Source organism: Phyllobates terribilis, unplaced genomic scaffold (genome assembly GCF_046119375.1).
Source record: "Phyllobates terribilis strain yellow unplaced genomic scaffold, ASM4611937v1 Scaffold_247__1_contigs__length_2908721, whole genome shotgun sequence".
Lineage (NCBI taxonomy): Eukaryota > Metazoa > Chordata > Amphibia > Anura > Dendrobatidae > Phyllobates > Phyllobates terribilis.
This window is the reverse complement of record NW_027363007.1, coordinates 150,349-173,440: the sequence shown is the minus strand read 5'-3', so window position 1 is coordinate 173,440 and position 23,092 is coordinate 150,349. Positions and strand designations below refer to the sequence as shown.

The 23,092-nt window shown below is 45.8% G+C and overlaps 1 protein-coding gene across 1 annotated transcript in view; it reads left to right on the top strand.

Annotated features, from left to right (window-relative positions):
* Positions 1–4,754: 4,754 nt before the first annotated feature.
* LOC141217717 (microtubule-associated serine/threonine-protein kinase 3-like) overlaps positions 4,755–23,092 on the top strand; it is a 54,222-nt gene continuing 35,884 nt past the window's right edge. The window contains exons 1-7 of the mRNA XM_073665852.1: positions 4,755–4,763; positions 8,189–8,354; positions 8,461–8,559; positions 8,802–8,924; positions 9,069–9,178; positions 9,280–9,371; positions 9,768–9,904. Of these exons, the coding sequence (XP_073521953.1) occupies positions 4,755–4,763; positions 8,189–8,354; positions 8,461–8,559; positions 8,802–8,924; positions 9,069–9,178; positions 9,280–9,371; positions 9,768–9,904 (736 nt within the window). The remainder of the gene's footprint in view (positions 4,764–8,188; positions 8,355–8,460; positions 8,560–8,801; positions 8,925–9,068; positions 9,179–9,279; positions 9,372–9,767; positions 9,905–23,092) is intronic.

The following is a 23,092-nucleotide window of genomic DNA, read 5'->3' as shown; positions in this document are numbered from 1 at the left end:
AGCCTCCGCACGTCCTGCAGGAGACCCCCATAGCCTCTGCACGTCCAGCAGGAGACCCCCATAGCCTCCGCACGTCCAGCAGGAGACCCCCATAGCCTCCGCATGTCCAGCAGGAGACCCTCATAGCCTCCGCATGTCCAGCAGGAGACCGCCATAGCCTCCTCACGTCCAGCAGGAGACCCCTATAGCCTCTGCATGTCCAGCAGGAGACCCCCATAGCCTCTGCATGTCCATCAGGAGACCCCCATAGCCTCCGCACATCCAGCAGGAGACCCCCATAGCCTCCCCACGTCCAGCAGGAGACCCCCATTGCCTCTCCACGTCCAGCAGGAGACCTCCATACAGAGGCGTACATAGGAATCATGGGGCCCCATAGCAGAAGCGCTAAATGGAGCCCCTCCAAAAAAGTGAAAATTGTCGGGGATCAAGGAAGAGCATATCTCATAACTTTCCAGCCTTTACACAGTAATTTTTCTCCTGCTGAAGTCCTAGATTCCTCTTTTATTTCCCCATAAGGTATGATGCCAACAACAGTGCCCCCCCTAAACACAGTATGTTACCCCCATGGTGAATTCCTCCACATGCACAGTATAATGACTCTACCGTACCCCACCTCAACTCTCAAGGCAAAGTATGGTGACTCCAACACAGTATGATCCCCCAACTGTGACCCCCACACAGCCCTCCATGTAGTATAATGGCCCCACACCTCTCCACACAGTATAATGCACTCGCCATGGTACTCCACACAGTATAATGCACTCGCCATGGTCCTCTACACAGTATAATGCACTCACCATGGTCCTCCACACAGTATAATGCACTCCCTATGGTCCTCCACGCAGTACAATGCACTCCCAATGGTCCTCCACACAGTATAATGCACTCCCTATGGTCCTCCACACAGTATAATGCACTCCCTATGGTCCTCCACACAGTATAAGACATTCTTCATACAGAATACTGGCCCCCATATAGTCCTCTCCATACAGTATACTGGCCTGCATATAGTCCTCCATACAGTGTACTGGCCCCCATATAGTCCTCCATACAGTATACCGGCCTCCTTATAGTCCTCTATAGAGAATACTGGCCTCATATAGTCCTCCACACAGTGTATGGGTCCCAATATAGCCCTCCATACAGTGTATTGGCCCCCATATAGTCCTCCATACAGTATACTGGCCCCCATATAGTCCTCCATACAGAATACTGGCCCCCATATAGTCCTCCATACAGTGTACTGGCCCCCATATAGTCCCATATAGTCCTCAATACAGTATACTGGCCCTCATATAGTCCTCCACACAGTGTATGGGCCCCCATATAGTCCTCCCTACAGAATACTGGCCCCCATATAGTCCTCCCTACAGAATACTGGCCCCCATATAGTCCTCCATACAGTATACTGGCCCCCATATAGTCATCCATACAGTATACTGCCCCTCATATAGTCCTCCACACAGTGTATGGGCCCCCATATAGTCCTCCATACAGTGTACGAGCCCTTATATAGTGTATGGGCCCCAGGCCTCCATACATTAAAAAAAAAAAAAAATGACATACTCACCTCACCTGCTGCCGCTGCTCTGCTCTGGACTCCTCAGCGTCGCTGTCTTCCCGCTCTGCACTGTGACTGCTCAGCAGAGGGTGTGGTGGAAAGACGTCATCCCACCCTCTAACCTGAGACGTCACAGCACAGGACGCGGAAGACACCGGAGCTGCGGAGGCACGGGGAGAGGTAAGTATTGTGCCGGGGCCCTGAGCGGAGCGGGGCCCCCCGCCTGCTCAGGGACCCGACACTTGCCCGGGTGCTAACGCCGGGCCTGGGAGCGGAGCCTGTTGCAAGGGCCCCGCTGCGGGGCATACACGGTGCAGGCGACTGCTATGGGCCCCCCCCCGGCTCACGGGCCCCATAGCAGTGGCGTGGCCTGCCGCCATTGGCGGTACGCCACTGCCTCCATAGCCTCCCCACTTTTAGCAGGAGACCCCCCATAGCCATGATGAAATGACGCATACCTCTATTTCTGGCACCACACTCCTCCTCCATCCCCGTCCTCCTCCCGGTGTGGATGTGTTCGTACAGTGCGCTTGCGCAGTCTATAGCGGCTTCTGAAAGAAGGACCCATCCCTGGTTATATTATAGATAATGGTGGGATAGAAGTTTCTTTCCTCCAATATAAAACACGATGAGTCCCCAGAGTTATTGTATCTGCAGAGAGGAGCAAATGTCACATACAATGGCGGCCTCCTCCATTGTGACCTTTCTCATCTCAAAATTTTCCTTTTTGTTTCTTTTCCTCTTTTTAGGCTGAAGAAAGATCTCAATATGGAGATTTGGCTTTTATTAAAGACCTGGCCGAAAAAGTCCTGTGTGTACTGGAGCGTCCGGCCCGCTCATTGGAACGCCTGGTAAGGAGCCGTCATCTTCTCTAGCACACGTCTGATTTGTACAGTTACAATTGGCTGCATCTGTAAATGCAGGTTTAGTCCTTCCTGATTTATCTATGTGATGATTTAGTGTAAGGTTCCACATGTTAATTATATATATATTATATCTATCAGGAAACAGCAGAAGGCGACACCAAAGACGAGCAAAATCTAATCCCGGGACTGAACAGCGATCTGACTACAGGTAAGCCGATCACCCGACCTCCTACAAGAAATATCCAGATATTATACAGAACAGGGAATAATCTTACATTTACTCTGTATATTCTGTGTAATGGGAGCCTGTCAGCACATTTTTGCATATTGTGGTATGACTGTACTGGCCATTTCTCTGTAATAATTTTTTGCAGAAATCCAATGTCTCAGTCAAGGGAAATCTAATGTAGAAGCCGTATACAAATCAGCATGGAAGTGCACTGGGGGCGTGGAAGAAGAAATCCATACTGTGACACGCCCCCAGTGCACTTCCAGGATAATCTGCATATTGCTCCTATGCTTCAGCTCTCTTACCATCACTCACATGTACAGCGAGGGTGGGGGGGTCCTCATTCATGTGATCATTGGGGGGTCCTCCATCATTTCCATTACATTTATTCATGGATGCGCCGTACGTTCACATATTTGGAATCCCTATATAATAAGTATTATTCCCATTTACAGACATCTTGTCATGTCTGAGTTATATTGTTGTAATATATATGTAGGATTAATATCGTCTAATACATTTTATTTCTTCATAATTTTTTCACTCTTTTAGAAACAACTGTGTTGGCGGATGCTGACAGTAGAATCTGTGAGATCCCGGAGATCCAACAATCTGACGGTGTAAGTATCATGGAGAGAGATGTCGGTGTATCACCAGATTATGGGGTGGGAATGACACGTCCAGTATTGTCCCCATATAACCATGGGATGTCTCTATTCTAAGAGGAGATGACAGAAGGGAGACGTTTTTGCATCTAGAGCTTTTTTCCAGCAGCTTCTATATCTTTATATAATTTCTTATTCTTTTATAGAGCGTGATCAAATCATTGACCCCGTCAAGACAGCCGCATAAGAGCGACTATGGGACATCCAAACTGATCAGCAGTGGAAGTTTTGGGTGAGTTTTCTGTTGGCATAATCCACGTTTCTCAAGGTTCCCAATGACAATGCTCCAGACTCTGTGCTCTGCCCTTCAGTGTTATCATAGGGAAATTATATGATCTGTAGGAAAACAAACTGTTAAGGAAAGGGATTAAAATAGAATAATATATTACACCTGCCTGTCCTAGACCCTCATCTGTTCTTACACTGCCACCCCCATCAGAGCTTCCCCCTCCTCCGCACCGGTCTGTTCTTTTCGGAATCCATTAGCGAACTGATAAGAGTAATTGGCAACACATGGTCAAGTGAGGGGGTGACACGAAATTTCATCAATGACATCTGCACCCCCCATCCTCCACCATGACCATGTGAGTCTACTCACTGGTCTCAGCAATAAAGACTGGCACAGAGGACAAGTGGCTATAATGGGTTTCATTTTTTGTAGCTCCTTCGCTCCCCTCCATTTAGTATGTTGTTATGTCTTGGGGTATGCGGGAGCATAATTAACGTCATGTTATGGCAATTGGAGCACTTTTAATTTGGGCCAACTTTTATTTGCACTGAATCGTATCTACTGGTCAAATGTAGTGAATCTGCCCAAGAATAATTTCAGTAGATTCTCTCATCTGTAATGTGACCTGGGTGAGGGCTCCGGCGGACGTGGCATTGTGGACACCTCCCATAGGTGATCTATGTAGTGATCTTTTATCAAATTCTAGACATGGACTTCCAGTGACGGACAGACTTCTAGCATTAAACATTAGTACAAAACATTATATAATGACTTCTATAGATGTTCTTGTAGTAAAGATTCATTCTAACCATTGATTCTCTTTCTCTCCAGTGCCGTCTACTTAGCGCACCATAAAGACTCACACCAGATCTTTGCTTTGAAGAAAATGTTCAAGCGAAACCTGAACACTCCAAAAAGAGTGGCATTGGCCTTTCTGGAGAGGGACATCCTAACATTCGCTGATTGTCCCTTCGTGGTCTCCATGCTCTGCTCCTTTCCAACGAAATCTCACCTGTGTATGGTCATGGAGTATGTAGGAGGTAGGACATGTATATTGTAGTATATTCAGCCCATGTCTGCTTACATCTTATCACTGCTCATATAATTAGGAAAATTAGGACAGTTACATCCTCACAGTGCATTTACTGTAGGTTTTCTATTACCAAGATGCCTGGAAATTCATTGATCTGTGTGCAGCAGTGCTATGGTGCCAGTGAGTCAGATCGGGCCTGGCACCGCTCGGCACTGGGCCCCATTCCACCACCTGTCATCACAATTTCAGTGGTATTCACATTGTCAGAATATGAATACCGATGAAAACAATGGTGGATCAGGGAGCCAAAGGTTCCTAAATCCACCATTCAGCCTCCGCAGATGGGTCCGAGACTCCGTGTACTGCAGGTTCTTCGATGACGCCACAATATTGCATCTGTAGTGTGGAGTCTCAGTACTTACACTGCACAGGTGGGGCTGGTGGGGGCCATAACACTGAGTGATGGGGCAGGTGGAGACCATATGCTGAGTGGTAGGGCTGGTTGTGGCCATAATACTGAGTGGTGAGGCTGGTGAGGGCGATAATTCTAAGTGGTGAGGCTGGTGGGGGCCATAACACTAAGTAGTGGTGGGGGTCATAATACTGAGAGGTAGGGCTGGTGGGGGCTATAGTACTGAGTGGTGGGGCTGGTGGGTGCCTTACTACTAAGTGGTGGGGCTGGTGGGGGCCATAACACTGAGTGGTGGGGCTAATAAGGGCCATAATTCTGAGTAGTGGGGTTGGTGAGAGCGATAATACTGAGTGTTGATGCTGGTGGGGGCCATAATACTGAGAGGTGGGGCTGGTGGAGGTGGTAGTACTGAGTGGTGGGTGCCTTACTACTAAGTGGTGGGGCTGGTAGGGGCCGTAACAATGAGTGGTGGGGCTGGTGAGCGCCATAATACTGAGTCTTGAGGCTGGTGGGGGCCATAATACTGAGTAGTGGGGCTATTGTGTGCCTTACTACTAAGTGGAGGGACTGTTGGGGGCAATAACACTGAGTGGTGGGGCTGCTGAGGGCCATAATACTGAGTGGTGGGGCTGGTGAGAGCAATTATACTTAGTTGTTGGGCTGGTGGGGGCATAATACTGAGTTGTGAGATTGGTGGAAGCCATAATACTGAGAATTGAGGGTTGTGGGTACCAAAATACTGAATGGTGTGCCGTGTGTGGGGCTATGGGGGACTGTGAATGCCGCTATATTGAGTTGGTGACTGTACATGCCCCTACACCCCCTGGGGGTCCTCATATTGAATGGTGTGCAGTGGGGGTCCTTATTCTGTGTGGGGATCCTAATTCTGTTTGATTGGCTTTGGGGGCCATCATACTGATTGGCAGTGGTGGAGACCATTATATTGTCTGAGGGGCTATGGGGGCCATTATATTAAGTAGGGGGGGGTTTGGGCGCCATTATACTAAGTAGGGGGCTGTGACTGGCCTCATACTGAGTGGGGACATTATAGACAGGTGCTACATCATATCTGTAAGGTGAAACTGGATTAAGATTTCACTGTGGGGATATCTAACTCAGTCTGTGGGTGGGGGCATTTTTGGGAGCATCATACGCTAAAATGGCTATAAAAGGTGTATTGCTGTTGAGAACATCGATTGACTTCAATAAGGGTTTTTTTTTGAAGGGGCGTGCAGTTAGAACTTTTGCTATGGGGCCCTGAGATTTCTCTGTCCGCCACAGTCTGTGTGATCTCCCTGTAAGTCCGCACTGAGCATGTCAGTATCTCCAGCTGTAGACGAGATGTGACATCACTTTATGTTATTAGTTACATGGAGGACATTTCTCCATCGATTCAGACTAATATTATGTGCACTATACATTATATCTGTTTATATTCTCTCCTATCCCAATGTCTCCGCTCACTTCCCATTATACATCATGGTGATCTGCTGTATAAACCACTCACCGGTCATATTTCCTTTCTTCTATAGGTGGCGACTGTGAGACCCTCCTAAGCACCAGGGGTCCTCTATCTGTCCCCTTGGCCCGCTTATACTTTGGAGAAGCGGTTCTTGCTGTGGAATACCTCCATAGCTACGGTGTGGTGCACAGAGACCTGAAGCCGGATAAGTAAGTGCCCCTCGTAGTATAATAAAGGGGGGAAGTTATCATTTATTATCATACGGTCTGTGAGGCTAAAACCATCTTCTCTTCCACAGCCTCCTGATTACATCTGCTGGACACATAAAAGTTACCGATTTTGGGATTTCAAAAGTTGGTGTCATGATGCCAAAAACCAACACCTACAAGGAATTAGCGGAGGACATCACCAGGGAGTTCCTGGACCGTGAGGTGGGTAACACTTACAGGAATTTAGATTGTTCTTTACAAATCTCCAAGGACCAAAGCAAAGAAAGACCTTAAATATAACTTTTAATAGATACATTTAAAAGCACCCATATCAATATATAAAGACAAAATCCATAAAATGTGGCGGCAGCAGTATTCTCCGATCGGGGTGTATTTATCTCCCGCGTCTGTCCACTGACTCATTGTGGCTATCTCCTAATATGATCCCCTGATGAACCCCAAATTAGGAGGGGGAGAAACGTGTTGGGACAATTTACAGATAAGTCCTCTGGTTACTGCTGACTAAAATGCTTTTTTGGCAACTTTTTTTGTAATTCGCACACTGGATAATGCTCTGTCCCAACATTTGGACGTGTCCTGTGTAGATCAGTCCTGACTATAGATTAGCCAGGGTGGTTATGAGGTTGTCTATATATACCGTCTGTCCTAGACTATTATCTTCATGCTCAATGTCATTATATAGGTGACTTGTTACTACTTTGGACATATTTATGTTCCTATATTTACCGTTAATTGAGCACACGTGCTTTTATAATATTGTTCTTGTTGCCCGTAATTGCCAGCACTAATGTACTTTATGTATCTATAATAGGCTTCTGAATGATGGTTTATATATCATACTGAATTGTGTATAGATTGGTGCATTTGATATCGCTCTCTGTACTAGTGGAACTACATTATATCAGCTTCCCTGTTTCCATATAATTGATACATTGAATATTGCCTTTTTTTCATTCAGCATGTTAGCAGCAACATGACTGTCTGCCTTTCATCATTATCTGTATATGTGTATGTCTGTCTAGGGGTGGATAGCGTCACGGAGGGAGTGCCGATGTGGAGGGGGGCGCCAAACCGATTAGCTAGGGTGTCAACCTCCACTGGCAGGCGGGATCTCAGCCCATTTGGGATCTCTAGGGCAAGCCTGCATGTCAATTATCCTACGTTTATCCCACTACCCATATATTGTACATTTTATGGATTTTGTCTTCATATATTGATATGGGTGCTTTTAAATGTAGCTATTAAAGATTATATTTTAAGGGGTTTTCTTTGTTTTGCTTTGGTATTTGGTTAACTAATATACCCCATCTGTTCACCTTGCCTTTGGCATATGTTTTTTTTTCTTTACAAATCTCATCACACTATTGTGTCTTCTCTACATTCTTCATTTCTAGAGAACGTTTCCATTGATATTTTATCTTTTGTCATTGTGTTTTTATGGCGAGAACGTGTTATAATAATCATTTTATCATTTTCATCTCTATCTTCTGTTGTTTTCCAGTTATGTGGCACCCCATATTACATCGCCCCAGAGGTCATCCTGAAAGAAGGCTATGGAAGACCTGTTGACTGGTGGTCAATGGGGATAATCCTACATAAATTTCTCACGGGATCTGTACCATTTGATGGAGATTCTGTAGCTGAGCTTTATGACAGGATTGTCATTGGTAAGTGGAATGATCCGACCATTGCTTTGATCAGTTACATTGGTTTAGGTGTTTACTTTGCTTTAGCTTACAGTCCAGTAAAGAGATTTTATTTTCTGTATAACAGGTGACATAATTTGGGATTGTAATTCCGCTCCTACTCCCAATGCACAGAACCTGATTACTGAGCTGCTCAGAACAAATCCTGCAGATAGACTTGGGACAGGTAAGAGATATAATACTATTCATATTAGTATTAATATTCACCTATCACACTTATCACTCATGTCCTTGAGGATCAACACTTCTCTATCAGATTGTCCATTTCTAGTTCTCCACACTATGACTTTCAGTCTTCTTCCTTCATGTTGACTCAGTTATGTCATTAATTCAGATTAAGTTAAACTGTTCAGATGTGAAGCAATCTCTGACAATGTCCACATCACTTTTGTTTTGTTCTTTTTCCAGGAGGATCACTTGAGATCAAGAGTCATCCATTCCTGAGTGACTTAGATTTTAACAACCTTCTAAGTCAGAAGCCAGAGTACATTCCTCAGCTTGCCTCAGATGTGGACAACAGCTTATTTATCGGTAAGTAGAAGAAGACATCATCTAGACTAAGCGGCTGTTTGTCTTGTCTTCCATAAAATGTAATAATCAGTACCCACTAATATTGTGATAAATGACGCCTGTTTTATACTAACAACCTCTAATAATACTTCATTACTTTTGTAGATCACTCTGAAATAGACCATTCGGTCTCAGAGGATGAGGAGGGTACAAGTGTGAACAATGAGAACCTTGACTTCCAAAATTTTACATCTTCTTCTGAAAGGCTTTCTAAAGTAAGTACCGTATGTACGCAATAAATCCAAAATATGTGAAACAAAAAAGACCTCTAAAAGTAAAAAAAAGTATTTCATATCTTGTTTTTGTCCATGTTTAGCTCTGTACCATCACTACCAGAAAGATGAATGATGAGGACCAGAAGTCTCCTCCAGAGTGTACGCCAGCAACCAATACAAATATCTCAGAAATGTGAGTAGATTATGGGGTCATTAATGGGAGTTCCAGGCTGATATATATGCACAACACATAATATAGGACATAAATACCATAATATCAAATTCAGCCTCAATGATTAGCGGTCATTGTGCTTTTGGCTTCAGAAACCGTTGGTGATAATAGCTCATAATTGCAGCCATTCACACGTATTAGAGCTGCCCATACTGTAGGAGAGATGTAGTATGACATGCCAGCCATTATTGCTAGTTGTTTTTCGCTCTGATCCATAGAAGGTAGATTGGAGCATAAAACCTTCCTCACTATGACTGTCATATGTCCTATTAGGCCCTCTAGTCGGTGTTCTTCTAGTGAGACCACCCCTTTTATTCTGCATTGACTTGTGATTTACATGTTTTTCTTAAATCATAGAATGGGAGAGTTGGAAGTTACCTCCTGGGTCTTCTGGTCCGACCCCCTGATTCTTCCTGACAGGCAGAAAGAATCGTTTTCTGAATCTGATAGCGACAATGCTATAAACAGCTTGTCATCCTCGTCCCCATCATCAGGTATGTATGTACAGCATCAAAAGGTGAATGTTGACTTCAAGGCTCAAATATTTGGTTTTTCTGTATTAGGTCTCCTATGTTGTCCAGGTTTCATGGATCCCAATTATGTTTTCCATGGGCCCATACTGTATTTCTATTTCCTTCATTTTATCCAGGAATTGTTTTCATGGATTCTGTAAAATACGTTTTAGCATCCAGGAACTCACTTCAATATAAGGAGACATCGTCCCCTATAGTAGAATATCGCTCATTAGTGATGCACCACGTGGCGGCACACAGGGCGCTTACTGCTCCATATCAGTGATACATCTAATGCCCCTCAGATTAGGTCATGAACGGTATATAGGACTTATTCTGCCCTATAATAATGCAATGCCAGATTATCAGGACTATAGGGGACAGGACTAGAACAATTCTTCTATATACAGTACACAAAGCAGATCCTATAAGAATATTTCTTTACTGAGTTTTTTTTACTTTCTGATCAGAATTTCCAACTGAAGAGGAAAGAAAATCTGAAATGAATCTGAGTATAGACCAACAAAACTCAGAAAATGGGAAAAAGGGGAAAAAGAGACGAGGTAAGTGTGAGAATCATCTCCATGTTGTGTGATGTTAGTGATGAGAATAAGTCATGGGGAGCAGATGTCATCTGTCAGTGATGGGATTGTCACATGTATGATGGCTGACAATGACCCCGGACATCTGTGTGAATAAGATTCCTCTGCTGTCCGGCCGGCCACACTGACCGCACAGTAGCATCATGTAATATGGAGTCCCATCACTTACATTGTATTTATTTCTCTTCTCTTAGGTTCCATCTTCCGCCGGATCTTATCATCCTGCCGGCGTGGACTATCCAGGGCAGCTCGTGCATTTGCATGCTGTCGCTGTTGCCCAAGTGTCATCTAAAAGACGGAAAAGCTCCGCATCTAGCGGAGTACAGCCGATCCACCATCACTGCTGGACCTGTAAAGAAGGACCTTCACCATCTACCTGTGGCCTTCTAACTGTAACACCTCTACCCGGACTTGTTTCAGTAATGCCTCTGTCACCAGGCTCCGCTGTATCCAAACTGCTCGCCTGACTTGGCTTTTTAAACTGATCACCTGGTATCTGACCCGGATTTCTTCCTGACTATGATTTTGTCTACTGCTTCTGTCCCTGATTTTGTTCATCCCTTATCCTTCTACCCTATCCTTAATAAAAAAAAAAAAAACAACTTCTATATTTATTGAGATTTTCTTATATCTATCAAACTTCACTCTGCATTCTGCTAAGCGATAAAAAATACATATTAACACTTCTGCTTTTAAAAGCATTTTTATATATATATATATATATATATATATATATATATATTTATATATATATATATATATATATATATATAAATCAGGGCTGGACTGGGATGAAAAATGAAAATGCACGCCTGTCACACAAACCCCACCAGCCCACATACCACATCACCACCCCCCTCATCCCATTGAGGCACAATGAAAAGTTCAGCACATTTTGCTTTCTTGTTCATGCCCCTCACCACTCCATTATAGGGGATGTTTATTAAGCCACGTGTGAATGGAGCTGCAGTGCGAATGATCGACTACCGCTCCATTCACCCAGAGCTCTTCAAATCCCTGGTTCTCGGAAACAGTGGGGGTCCCGGCTGTTGGACCCCCAGCAATCAGAAAATTATTCCATATCCCAATGATAGAGGACAATTTCCAACCTTCAGATAACCCTTTTAAACAAGTTGTTCAGGATTAAGTTTTATTTAACCATAGGATTGTAGACATAGAAAATAATAAACCCATCAGTACTGACCCTCCCCAAAGCCAATGCCACCTCTTCTTCAGCAGAACAGGAGAAGTGGTACTGTGCAGTGTATATATACAGAATAATACAGATACTGAGAATTACACCCAGTATACAGGACAAGAGAAGTGGTACTGTGCAGTGTATATATACAGAATAATACAGATACTGAGAATGACACCCAGTATACAGGACAAGAGAAGTGGTACTGTGCAGTGTATATATACAGAATAATACAGATACTAAGAATTACACCCAGTATACAGGACAAGAGAAGTGGTACTGTGCAGTGTATATGACGCGCCCCTGGGCCTGTGTCGCGCTGCGTTGCGCACGCGGGAGCTTACCCGGAGCCGGATCTCTTGAGGGTTGTAGTCTCGTGGCGGTGATCCGGTCCGTGCCCAGGTAGTCAGACTAAGTGGCGCTGTATTAGCGGTAGATGTTGGACGACTACGCCACCCGTTGAGTACAGCTAAGGAGCTGCTGCTGCAGGGCAGACCGCTGAGGCCGGTGGTAGGATTGTGCAGCGTGATAGTATAACCCCCAACGGGAGGGGTATGGCCTCAAGGCAGCCGACGTGGATGATGGGGGTAGCAGGAACCACTCAGAGACGGTACGGTGTAGTTCAGGGTCTTTACTGGTGACAACGATAGACCCTCCCGGAGTACTGGCTAGCGATTGGGGCCTGGTCAGTCCTTGAGCAGATGGGATCTCCCCTGGCCAGGCGGAGTTGTAGGCCTCCCAAACTAACGATACTCTTCTGGCTACCTTGCTAGAAGCGGGTATAAGTAGCCCACGTCCCTGAGTGTACCGTGTGGTGCTCACCCGTATGGCCGGTGACTCGGGGCCTTCTAGTGGCTTCCGCTCCACGACGGCGGTGCTGGTCCCATGCGTGTGACCGTGCCTTCGGGTTTCTTGGCCAGAGGACCTGAAATCCCCTGCCGGTCGGTTCCTGCTGCTGGGTAAGGATTAGTCCCCACAGCCTCGGACTCCGGGTCCGGTGGTAACTCTTCAATCAGGGCGAGCTCTACAGCTGCCAGCCCCTGATTCCTTTTAGCACGACTTCCCCAGAGCTCCTGATCTCTCTTTCCTATAGCTGCTTCTCCTCTCTGTCTCTACTTCTGGCATGGCCCAGGAGCTGGGCCCAGCCGGAGCCACAGCTCCCTGTCAGCCCTCCTGGCTGAACTCTCCCTCTGAACTCTCTAACCCTGCCTCAGCCCTAGGTTTATATAGGGGAAGTTCTTCCCCTCCCAGGACTGGGCAGGAGGTGTGGCATGCATAGGATTCCTGACCAAGAGACCTCCCACCTGCTCTCAGACATAACATTGCTGTTACTGTGGAAACCAGACCCCTGGGGTGCCACATTCCCCCCTAGTGAAATTTAGTACTCCGGGACTAAACATATTTTTAGAAAAACATAACAAGGTATAAACAATAATAATACAATAAGAAAAACACATAAAGATGGTTACGGCGTGTCCGCAACTGGGTGCAGTCTTTGAAGAAAAGTAAGGTGTCCATTTCACCAAAACAGGGAGACGTAACCAGGTAGGGGTCTGTCCTGCCCCAAGTCCTTAACAGTCTTTAGTCCATTCCTGGGTTACGCTCCAACCATGTACAAAGGATTCCCGGTAAATCCACCAAAGACTCCCATAAATTACTAGAAACACATAATTATTTACAGGATATGGCCGCTCTCAGTCCTCGGCCAGTGGGATAAGGAATGGCTGCTCACAGTCCTCAGCCTGGTTTAAGATAGGGGCACATGGGGAACAATTCACTAATCCCAACGGGGACCATATTTTAATTAGCAGCAGTCCTTGTACCCTTACGGGTAACTATTTACAGCTCTTTATTCACGCTACTTCCCTTCAGTAGCTATGTCCTCTTTGTGCTCCCTCCTGAGGGTAGTCCTCAGACCCGTCCGGGTCCTCTTGGCTTTCCTCGTATTGGTAGTACTGCAGCTCCTCCTCGGTTAGCTGGGTTAGTATCTCTGCGACAGTCCTCCTCCCAGGTGGCCAGGACTTTACCTCCCTTTGGGCTGCCCCGGTTAATTGGGCCACCAGGATGCTCACTTTTTGCTCCTCTGTGAGGGGGTACACCTGGAAGAGGCTATCCAGCTTTTCTCTAAAGTCATGCAGGGTATATGACTCCCCTGAGTACTGGGGTAGCCAGGCTGCCCCCGGGATATAGGGCATGGTGAAAGGCATGACCGCAACAGCGGTGGCGCTGGCGGGGGTTGAAGCGGTGAAGCTCTCCTCCGTATCCGGCATCCTTCTCCCCCCTAGTGGACCGTGGCCTACCTTGCGATGATCCTCTTCCGTAGGCCGCGGCTCCGCAGTGGATCGTCAGGGTTGAGGACCTTCCGTCGCGCTCCTGTGACGTCGGCGTCTGCTGGGCTCCTTCCAGGACCTTACGCAACGTCCGGACGTGAGGCGGGGCTTCAGTTCTCGCGCGCTTTCGGAGTCCACGCCCCTCTTCTTCCCGCGCGGCGTCCTCAAGATGGCGTCCAATGGCGGGAAAACTCCACGTATGGCGGGAAGAAGGCTGAAGATAGCGCCGGATGGCGGGAAAACTCCACCGATGGCGGGAAGGAAGCGGAAGATGGCGCCGGATGGCGGGAATCTTCACCACAGGTAAGTTTGAACAGTCTTTTTCAGGCACGCAGTACCCGGTGGTTGCGGGCACGAAATCCTGCCGACTACGCCAAAAGTTGACGCGCCCCTGGGCCTGTGTCGCGCTGCGTTGCGCACGCGGGAGCTTACCCGGAGCCGGATCTCTTGAGGGTTGTAGTCTCGTGGCGGTGATCCGGTCCGTGCCCAGGGAGTCAGACTAAGTGGCGCTGTATTAGCGGTAGATGTTGGACGACTACGCCACCCGTTGAGTACAGCTAAGGAGCTGCTGCTGCAGGGCAGACCGCTGAGGCCGGTGGTAGGATTGTGCAGCGTGATAGTATAACCCCCAACGGGAGGGGTATGGCCTCAGGGCAGCCGACGTGGATGATGGGGGTAGCAGGAACCACTCAGAGACGGTACGGTGTAGTTCAGGGTCTTTACTGGTGACAACGATAGACCCTTCCGGAGTACTGGCTAGCGATTGGGGCCTGGTCAGTCCTTGAGCAGATGGGATCTCCCCTGGCCAGGCGGAGTTGTAGGCCTCCCAAACTAACGATACTCTTCTGGCTACCTTGCTAGAAGCGGGTATAAGTAGCCCACGTCCCTGAGTGTACCGTGTGGTGCTCACCCGTATGGCCGGTGACTCGGGGCCTTCTAGTGGCTTCCGCTCCACGACGGCGGTGCTGGTCCCACGCGTGTGACCGTGCCTTCGGGTTTCTTGGCCAGAGGACCTGAAATCCCCTGCCGGTCGGTTCCTGCTGCTGGGTAAGGATTAGTCCCCACAGCCTCGGACTCCGGGTCCGGTGGTAACTCTTCAATCAGGGCGAGCTCTACAGCTGCCAGCCCCTGATTCCTTTTAGCACGACTTCCCCAGAGCTCCTGATCTCTCTTTCCTATAGCTGCTTCTCCTCTCTGTCTCTACTTCTGGCATGGCCCAGGAGCTGGGCCCAGCCGGAGCCACAGCTCCCTGTCAGCCCTCCTGGCTGAACTCTCCCTCTGAACTCTCTAACCCTGCCTCAGCCCAGGTTTATATAGGGGAAGTTCTTCCCCTCCCAGGACTGGGCAGGAGGTGTGGCATGCATAGGATTCCTGACCAAGAGACCTCCCACCTGCTCTCAGACATAACATTGCTGTTACTGTGGAAACCAGACCCCTGGGGTGCCACATATATATACAGAATAATACAGATACTGAGAATTACACCCAGTATACAGGACAAGAGAAGTGGTACTGGGCAGTGTATATATACAGAATAATACAGATACTGAGAATTACACCCAGTATACAGGACAAGAGAAGTGGTACTGGGCAGTGTATATATACAGAATAATACAGATACTGAGAATTACACCCAGTATACAGGACAAGAGAAGTGGTACTGTGCAGTGTATGTGACTCGCCCCCTGGGCCGTGGGGCACTCAGATCCGGGCAATAGGGAAACGGTGGGAGTAGTAGTGGCAACCCGGTTCCGTGGCTCAGGGTGGTCAGGCCAGTGGTAGTCCGTTATGTGCTGATGATTATGTCCGACTACGCCACCCGTGGATTTGCGGTCATTAGGAACCGCCGCTGCAAGGCAGACCGCTGGGGCTGATGATGTATGCAGCTGGGATGGTGTGACTCCCCACGGGAAGAGTGCGGCCCCAGGGCAGTGTAGTGGATGTTGGGAGTGATGGTAGTGAGAGTCCCGGTGCTGATAGTGCTGGAGGAGCAAGGAGCACGCAGACAACAGGTTGCAGTCCAGGGTCTTTACTAGAACAGGTAAATTGACCCACAAACAGTCCCAGCTAGGAAGGGACCTGGATGTCTGAGAGCAACGGGGAAATTGGCCCTGGTCAGGGTGAGGGTGTAGGCCTACCGTGCTTTCTGCGCTCCTTCTGGCTAACTCCTTGTTATAGGGTAACAGCCCACGTTTCCGAGCTTTCCGTGTATTCTCGCCTGTATGGCCTGCGACGTGGGTTCCTTTCTGCTCCCGGCCTGGTACGGCTTTACTGGTCCCTTCGGTTGTGGCAGGGCCTCCAGGCTTCTTAGGCCAAGGAATATACAGTCCCTTGCGGACTGGTTATCTGCTGGGGGATGTGGAATCCTTCCAGCCTCAGACACCAAAGTCTGGTAAATTAAGTCTTTTATCTGTCAAGACAGGCTCTCTTCGCCTCTTGTCTCTGGCTTGTGGCTCTCCTCCTGCCACACTTCCTCTTAGGTGCAATACAACTGTCTGTCCCTGCTCTGCTCTGGGACAAGTCTCAGTCCTGAGACAGGCCATCAAGTTCTCCCTAACCCTGCCCTCAGTACCAGCTTTTATAGGGGCAGACAGCTCCCCCTATTGGCCTGAGGCAGGAGGCATTGCATGCTAATGTTCCCCTGACTAGAGAACCTCCCCCTTGCTCTCAGACACAGCTTTATTTACACTTGTGGCATCAAGGCCAGGGTGACACATATGTATACAGAATAATACAGATACTGAGAATTACACCCAGTATACAGGACAAGAGAAGTGGTACTGTGCAGTGTATATAAACAGAATAATACAGATACTGAGAATTACACCCAGTATACAGGACAAGAGAAGTGGTACTGTGCAGTGTATATATACAGAATAATACAGATACTGAGAATGACACCCAGTATAATACAGATACTGAGAATTACACCCAGTATACAGGACAAGAGAAGTGGCACTGTGCAGTGTATATATACAGAATAATACAGATACTGAGAATTACACCCAGTATATAGGACAAGAGAAGTGGTACTGTGCAGTGTATATATACAGAATAATACAGATACTGAGAATTACACCCAGTATACAGGGCAAGAGAAGTGGTACTGTGCAGTGTATATATACAGAATAATACAGATACTGAGAATGACACCCAGTATAATATACAGAATAATACAGATACTGAGAATGACACCCAGTATAATATACAGAATAATACAGATAATGAGAATTACACCCAGTATACAGGACAAGAGAAGTAGCACTGTGCAGTGTATATATGCAGAATAATACAGATACTGAGAATTACACCCAGTATACAGGACAAGAGAAGTGGTACTGTGCAGTGTATATATACAGAATAATACAGATACTGAGAATGACACCCAGTATAATATACAGAATAATACAGATACTGAGAATTACACCCAGTATACAGGACAAGAGAAGTGGTACTGTGCAGTGTATATATACAGAATAATACAGATACTGAGAATTACACCCAGTATAATATACAGAATAATACAGATACTGAGAATTACACCCAGTATACAGGACAAGAGAAGTGGTACTGTGCAGTGTATATATACAGAATAATACAGATACTGAGAATTACACCCAGTATACAGGACAAGAGAAGTGGTACTGGGCAGTGTATATATACAGAATAATACAGATACTGAGAATTACACCCAGTATACAGGACAAGAGAAGTGGTACTGTGCAGTGTATGTGACTCGCCCCCTGGGCCGTGGGGCACTCAGATCCGGGCAATAGGGAAACGGTGGGAGTAGTAGTGGCAACCCGGTTCCGTGGCTCAGGGTGGTCAGGCCAGTGGTAGTCCGTTATGTGCTGATGATTATGTCCGACTACGCCACCCGTGGATATGCGGTCATTAGGAACCGCCGCTGCAAGGCAGACAGCTGGGGCTGATGATGTATGCAGCTGGGATGGTGTGACTCCCCACGGGAAGAGTGTGGCCCCAGGGCAGTGCAGTGGATGTTGGGAGTGATGGTAGTGAGAGTCCCGGTGCTGATAGTGCTGGAGGAGCAAGGAGCACGCAGACAACAGGTTGCAGTCCAGGGTCTTTACTAGAACAGGTAAATTGACCCACAAACAGTCCCAGCTAGGAGGGGACCTGGATGTCTGAGAGCAACAGGGAAATTGGCCCTGGTCAGGGTGAGGGTGTAGGCCTACCGTGCATTCTGTGCTCCTTCTGGCTATCTCCTCGTTATAGGGTAACAGCCCACGTTTCCGAGCTTTCCGTGTATTCTCGCCTGTATGGCCTGCGACGTGGGTTCCTTTCTGCTCCCAGCCTTGTACGGCTTTACTGGTCCCTTCGGTTGTGGCAGGGCCTCCAGGCTTCTTAGGCCAAGGAATATACAGTCCCTTGCGGACTGGTTATCTGCTGGGGGATGTGGAATCCTTCCAGCCTCAGACACCAAAGTCTGGTAAATTAAGTCCTTTATCTGCCAAGACAGGCTCTCTTCGCCTCTTGTCTCTGGCTTGTGGCTCTCCTCCTGCCACACTTCCTCTTAGGTGCAATACAACTGTCTGTCCCTGCTCTGCTCTGGGACAAGTCTCAGTCCTGAGACAGGCCATCAAGTTCTCCCCAACCCTGTCCTCAGTACCAGCTTTTATAGGGGCAGCCTGCTCCCCCTACTGGCCTGAGACAGGAGGCATTGCATGCTAATGTTCCCCTGACTAGGGAACCTCCCCCTTGCTCTCAGACACAGCTTTATTTACACTTGTGGCATCAAGGCCAGGGTGACACATATGTATACAGAATAATACAGATACTGAGAATTACACCCAGTATACAGGACAAGAGAAGTGGTACTGTGCAGTGTATATATACAGATTAATACAGATACTGAGAATTACACCCAGTATACAGGGCAGGAGAAGTGGTACTGTGCAGTGTATATATACAGAATAATACAGATACTGAGAATGATACCCAGTATAATACAGATACTGAGAATTACACCCAGTATAATATACAGAATAATACAGATACTGAGAATTACACCCAGTATACAGGACAAGAGAAGTGGCACTGTGCAGTGTATATATACTGAATAATACAGATACTGAGAATTACACCCAGTATACAGGACAAGAGAAGTGGTACTGTGCAGTGTATATATACAGAATAATACAGATACTGAGAATTACACCCAGTATACAGGACAAGAGAAGTGGTACTGTGCAGTGTATATATACAGAATAATACAGATACTGAGAATGACACCCAGTATAATATACAGAATAATACAGATACTGAGAATTACACCCAGTATAATATACAGAATAATACAGATACTGAGAATTACACCCAGTATACAGGACAAGAGAAGTAGCACTGTGCAGTGTATATATACAAAATAATACAGATACTGAGAATGACACCCAGTATACATGACAAGAGAAGTGGTACTGTGCAGTGTATATATACAGAATAATACAGATACTGAGAATGACACCCAGTATAATATACAGAATAATACAGATACTGAGAATTACACCCAGTATACAGGACAAGAGAAGTGGTACTGTGCAGTGTATACAGTGCCTACAAGTAGTATTCAACCCCCTGCAGATTTAGCTGGTTGACACATGCGGAATTAACTTGGCATTGTGACATTTGTACTGTAGATCAGCCTGGAAGTGGGAAATGCACTGCAGCAAATATTGTTTTTTTTTTTTGTTTGTTTTTAAACGTTAAAAGTTAATTCAGAGTGTCATTTATTATTCAACCCCTCAAACCACAAGAATTCTGTTTGGTTCCCCTAAAGTATTAAGAAGTAGTTCAGGCACCAAGAATAATGAGCTTCACATGTGTGGATTAAAGATCTCTTTTGCCAGCCTTTTCTGACTATTTGAGACCCTCCCCAAACTTGTGAACAGCACTCAGACATGGTCAACATGGGAAAGACAAAGGAGCATTCCAAGGCCATCAGAGACAAGATCGTGGAGGGTCACAAGGCTGGCAAGGGGTACAAAACCCTTTCCAAGGAGTTGGGCCTACCTGTCTCCACTGTTGGGAGCATCATCCGTAAGTGGAAGACTTATGGAACTACTGTTAGCCTTCCACGGCCTGGACAGCCTTTGAAAGTGTCCTCCCGTGCCGAGGCCAGGCTTGTCCAAAGAGTCAAGGCTAACCCAAGGACAACAAGGAAGGAGCTCCGGGAAGATCTCATGGCAGTGTGGACATTGGTTTCAGTCAATACCATAAGTAACGTACTCCACCGCAATGGTCTCCGTTCCAGACGAGCCCGTAAGGTACCTTTACTTTCAAAGTGTCATGTCAAGGCTCGTCTACAGTTTGCTCATGATCACTTGGAGGACTCTGAGACAGACTGGTTCAAGGTTCTATGGTCTGATGAGACCAAGATCGAGATCTTTGGTGCCAACCACACACGTGACGTTTGGAGACTGGATGGCACTGCATACGACCCCAAGAATACCATCCCTACAGTCAAGCATGGTGGTGGCAGCATCATGCTGTGGGGCTGTTTCTCAGCCAAGGGGCCTGGCCATCTGGTCCGCATTCATGGGAAGATGGATAGCACGGCCTACCTGGAGATTTTGGCCAAGAACCTCCGCTCCTCCATCAAGGATCTTAAGATGGGTCGTAATTTCATCTTCCAAAAGACAACGACCCAAAGCACACAGCCAAGAAAACCAAGGCCTGGTTCAAGAGGGAAAAAGTCAAGGTGTTGGAGTGGCCTAGTCAGTCTCCTGACCTTAACCCAATTGAAAACTTGTGGAAGGAGCTCAAGAATAAAGTCCACATGAGACACCCAAAGAACCTAGATAACTTGGAGAAGATCTGCATGGAGGAGTGGGCCAAGATAACTCCACAGACCTGTGCCGGCCTGATCAGGTCTTATAAAAGACGATTATTAGCTGTAATTGCAAACAAGGGTTATTCCACAAAATATTAAACATAGGGGTTGAATAATAATTGAACCACACTTTTATGTTTAAAATTTATTAAAATTCAACTGAGCAACATAACTTTTGGTTTGTAAGATTTATGCTTCTGTTCATAAAATCTAATCTCGTTTGCAGTTTGAAGGCTCTAACTTATTTGCATCTTATCAAACCAGCTAAATCTGCAGGGGGTTGAATACTACTTGTAGGCACTGTATATACAGAATAATACAGATACTGAGAATGACACCCAGTATAATATACAGAATAATACAGATACTGAGAATTACACCCAGTATACAGGACAAGAGAAGTGGTACTGTGCAGTGTATATATACAGAATAATACAGATACTGAGAATTACATCCACTATACAGGACAAGAGAAGTGGTACTGTGCAGTGTATATATACAGAATAATACAGATACTGAGAATTACACCCAGTATACAGGACAAGAGAAGTGGTACTGTGCAGTGTATATATACAGAATGCTACAGATACTGAGAATTACATCCACTATACAGGACAAGAGAAGTGGTACTGTGCAGTGTATATATACAGAATAATACAGATACTGAGAATTACACCCAGTATACAGGACAAGAGAAGTGGTACTGTGCAGTGTATATATACAGAATAATACAGATACTGAGAATTGCATCCACTATACAGGACAAGAGAAGTGGTACTGTGCAGTGTATATATACAGAATAATACAGATACTGAGAATTACACCCAGTATACAGGACAAGAGAAGTGATACTGTGCAGTGTAAATATACAGAATAATACAGATACTGAGAATTACACCCAGTATAATATACAGAATAATACAGATACTGATAATTACACCCAGTATACAGGACAAGAGAAGTGGTACTGTGCAGTGTATATATACAGAATAATACAGATACTGATAATTACACCCAGTATAGAGGACAAGAGAAGTGGCACTGTGCAGTGTATATATACAGAATAATACAGATACTGAGAATTACACCCAGGATACAGGACAAGAGAAGTGGTACTGTGCAGTGTATATATACAGAATAATACAGATACTAAGAATTACACCCAGTATACAGGACAGGAGAAGTGGTACTGTGCAGTGTATATATACAGAATAATACAGATACTGAGAATGACACCCAGTATAATACAGATACTGAGAATTACACCCAGTATAATTTACAGAATAATACAGATACTGAAAATTACACTCAGTATACAGGACAAGAGAAGTGGTACTGTGCAGTGTGTATATACAGAATAATACAGATACTGAGAATGACATACAGTATAATATATAGAATAATACAGATACTGAGAATTACACCCAGTATACAGGACAAGAGAAGTGGTACTGTGCAGTGTATATATACAGAATAATACAGATACTGAGAATTACACCCAGTATACAGGACAAGAGAAGTGGTACTGTGCAGTGTATATATACAGAATAATACAGATACTGAGAATTACATCCACTATACAGGACAAGAGAAGTGGTACTGTGCAGTGTATATATACAGAATAATACAAATACTGAGAATTACACCCAGTATACAGGACAAGAGAAGTGGTACTGTGCAGTGTATATATACAGAATAATACAGATACTGAGAATTACATCCACTATACAGGACAAGAGAAGTGGTACTGTGCAGTGTATATATACAGAATAATACAAATACTGAGAATTACATCCACTATACAGGACAAGAGAAGTGGTACTGTGCACTGTATACATACAGAATAATACAGATACTGAGAATTACACCCAGTATACAGGACAAGAGAAGTGGTACTGTGCACTGTATACATACAGAATAATACAGATACTGAGAATGACACCCAGTATACAGGACAAGAGAAGTGGTACTGTGCAGTGTATATATACAGAATAATACAGATACTGAGAATTACATCCACTATACAGGACAAGAGAAGTGGTACTGTGCAGTGTATATATACAGAATAATACAAATACTGAGAATTACACCCAGTATACAGGACAAGAGAAGTGGTACTGTGCAGTGTATATATACAGAATAATACAGATACTGAGAATTACACCCAGTATACAGGACAAGAGAAGTGGT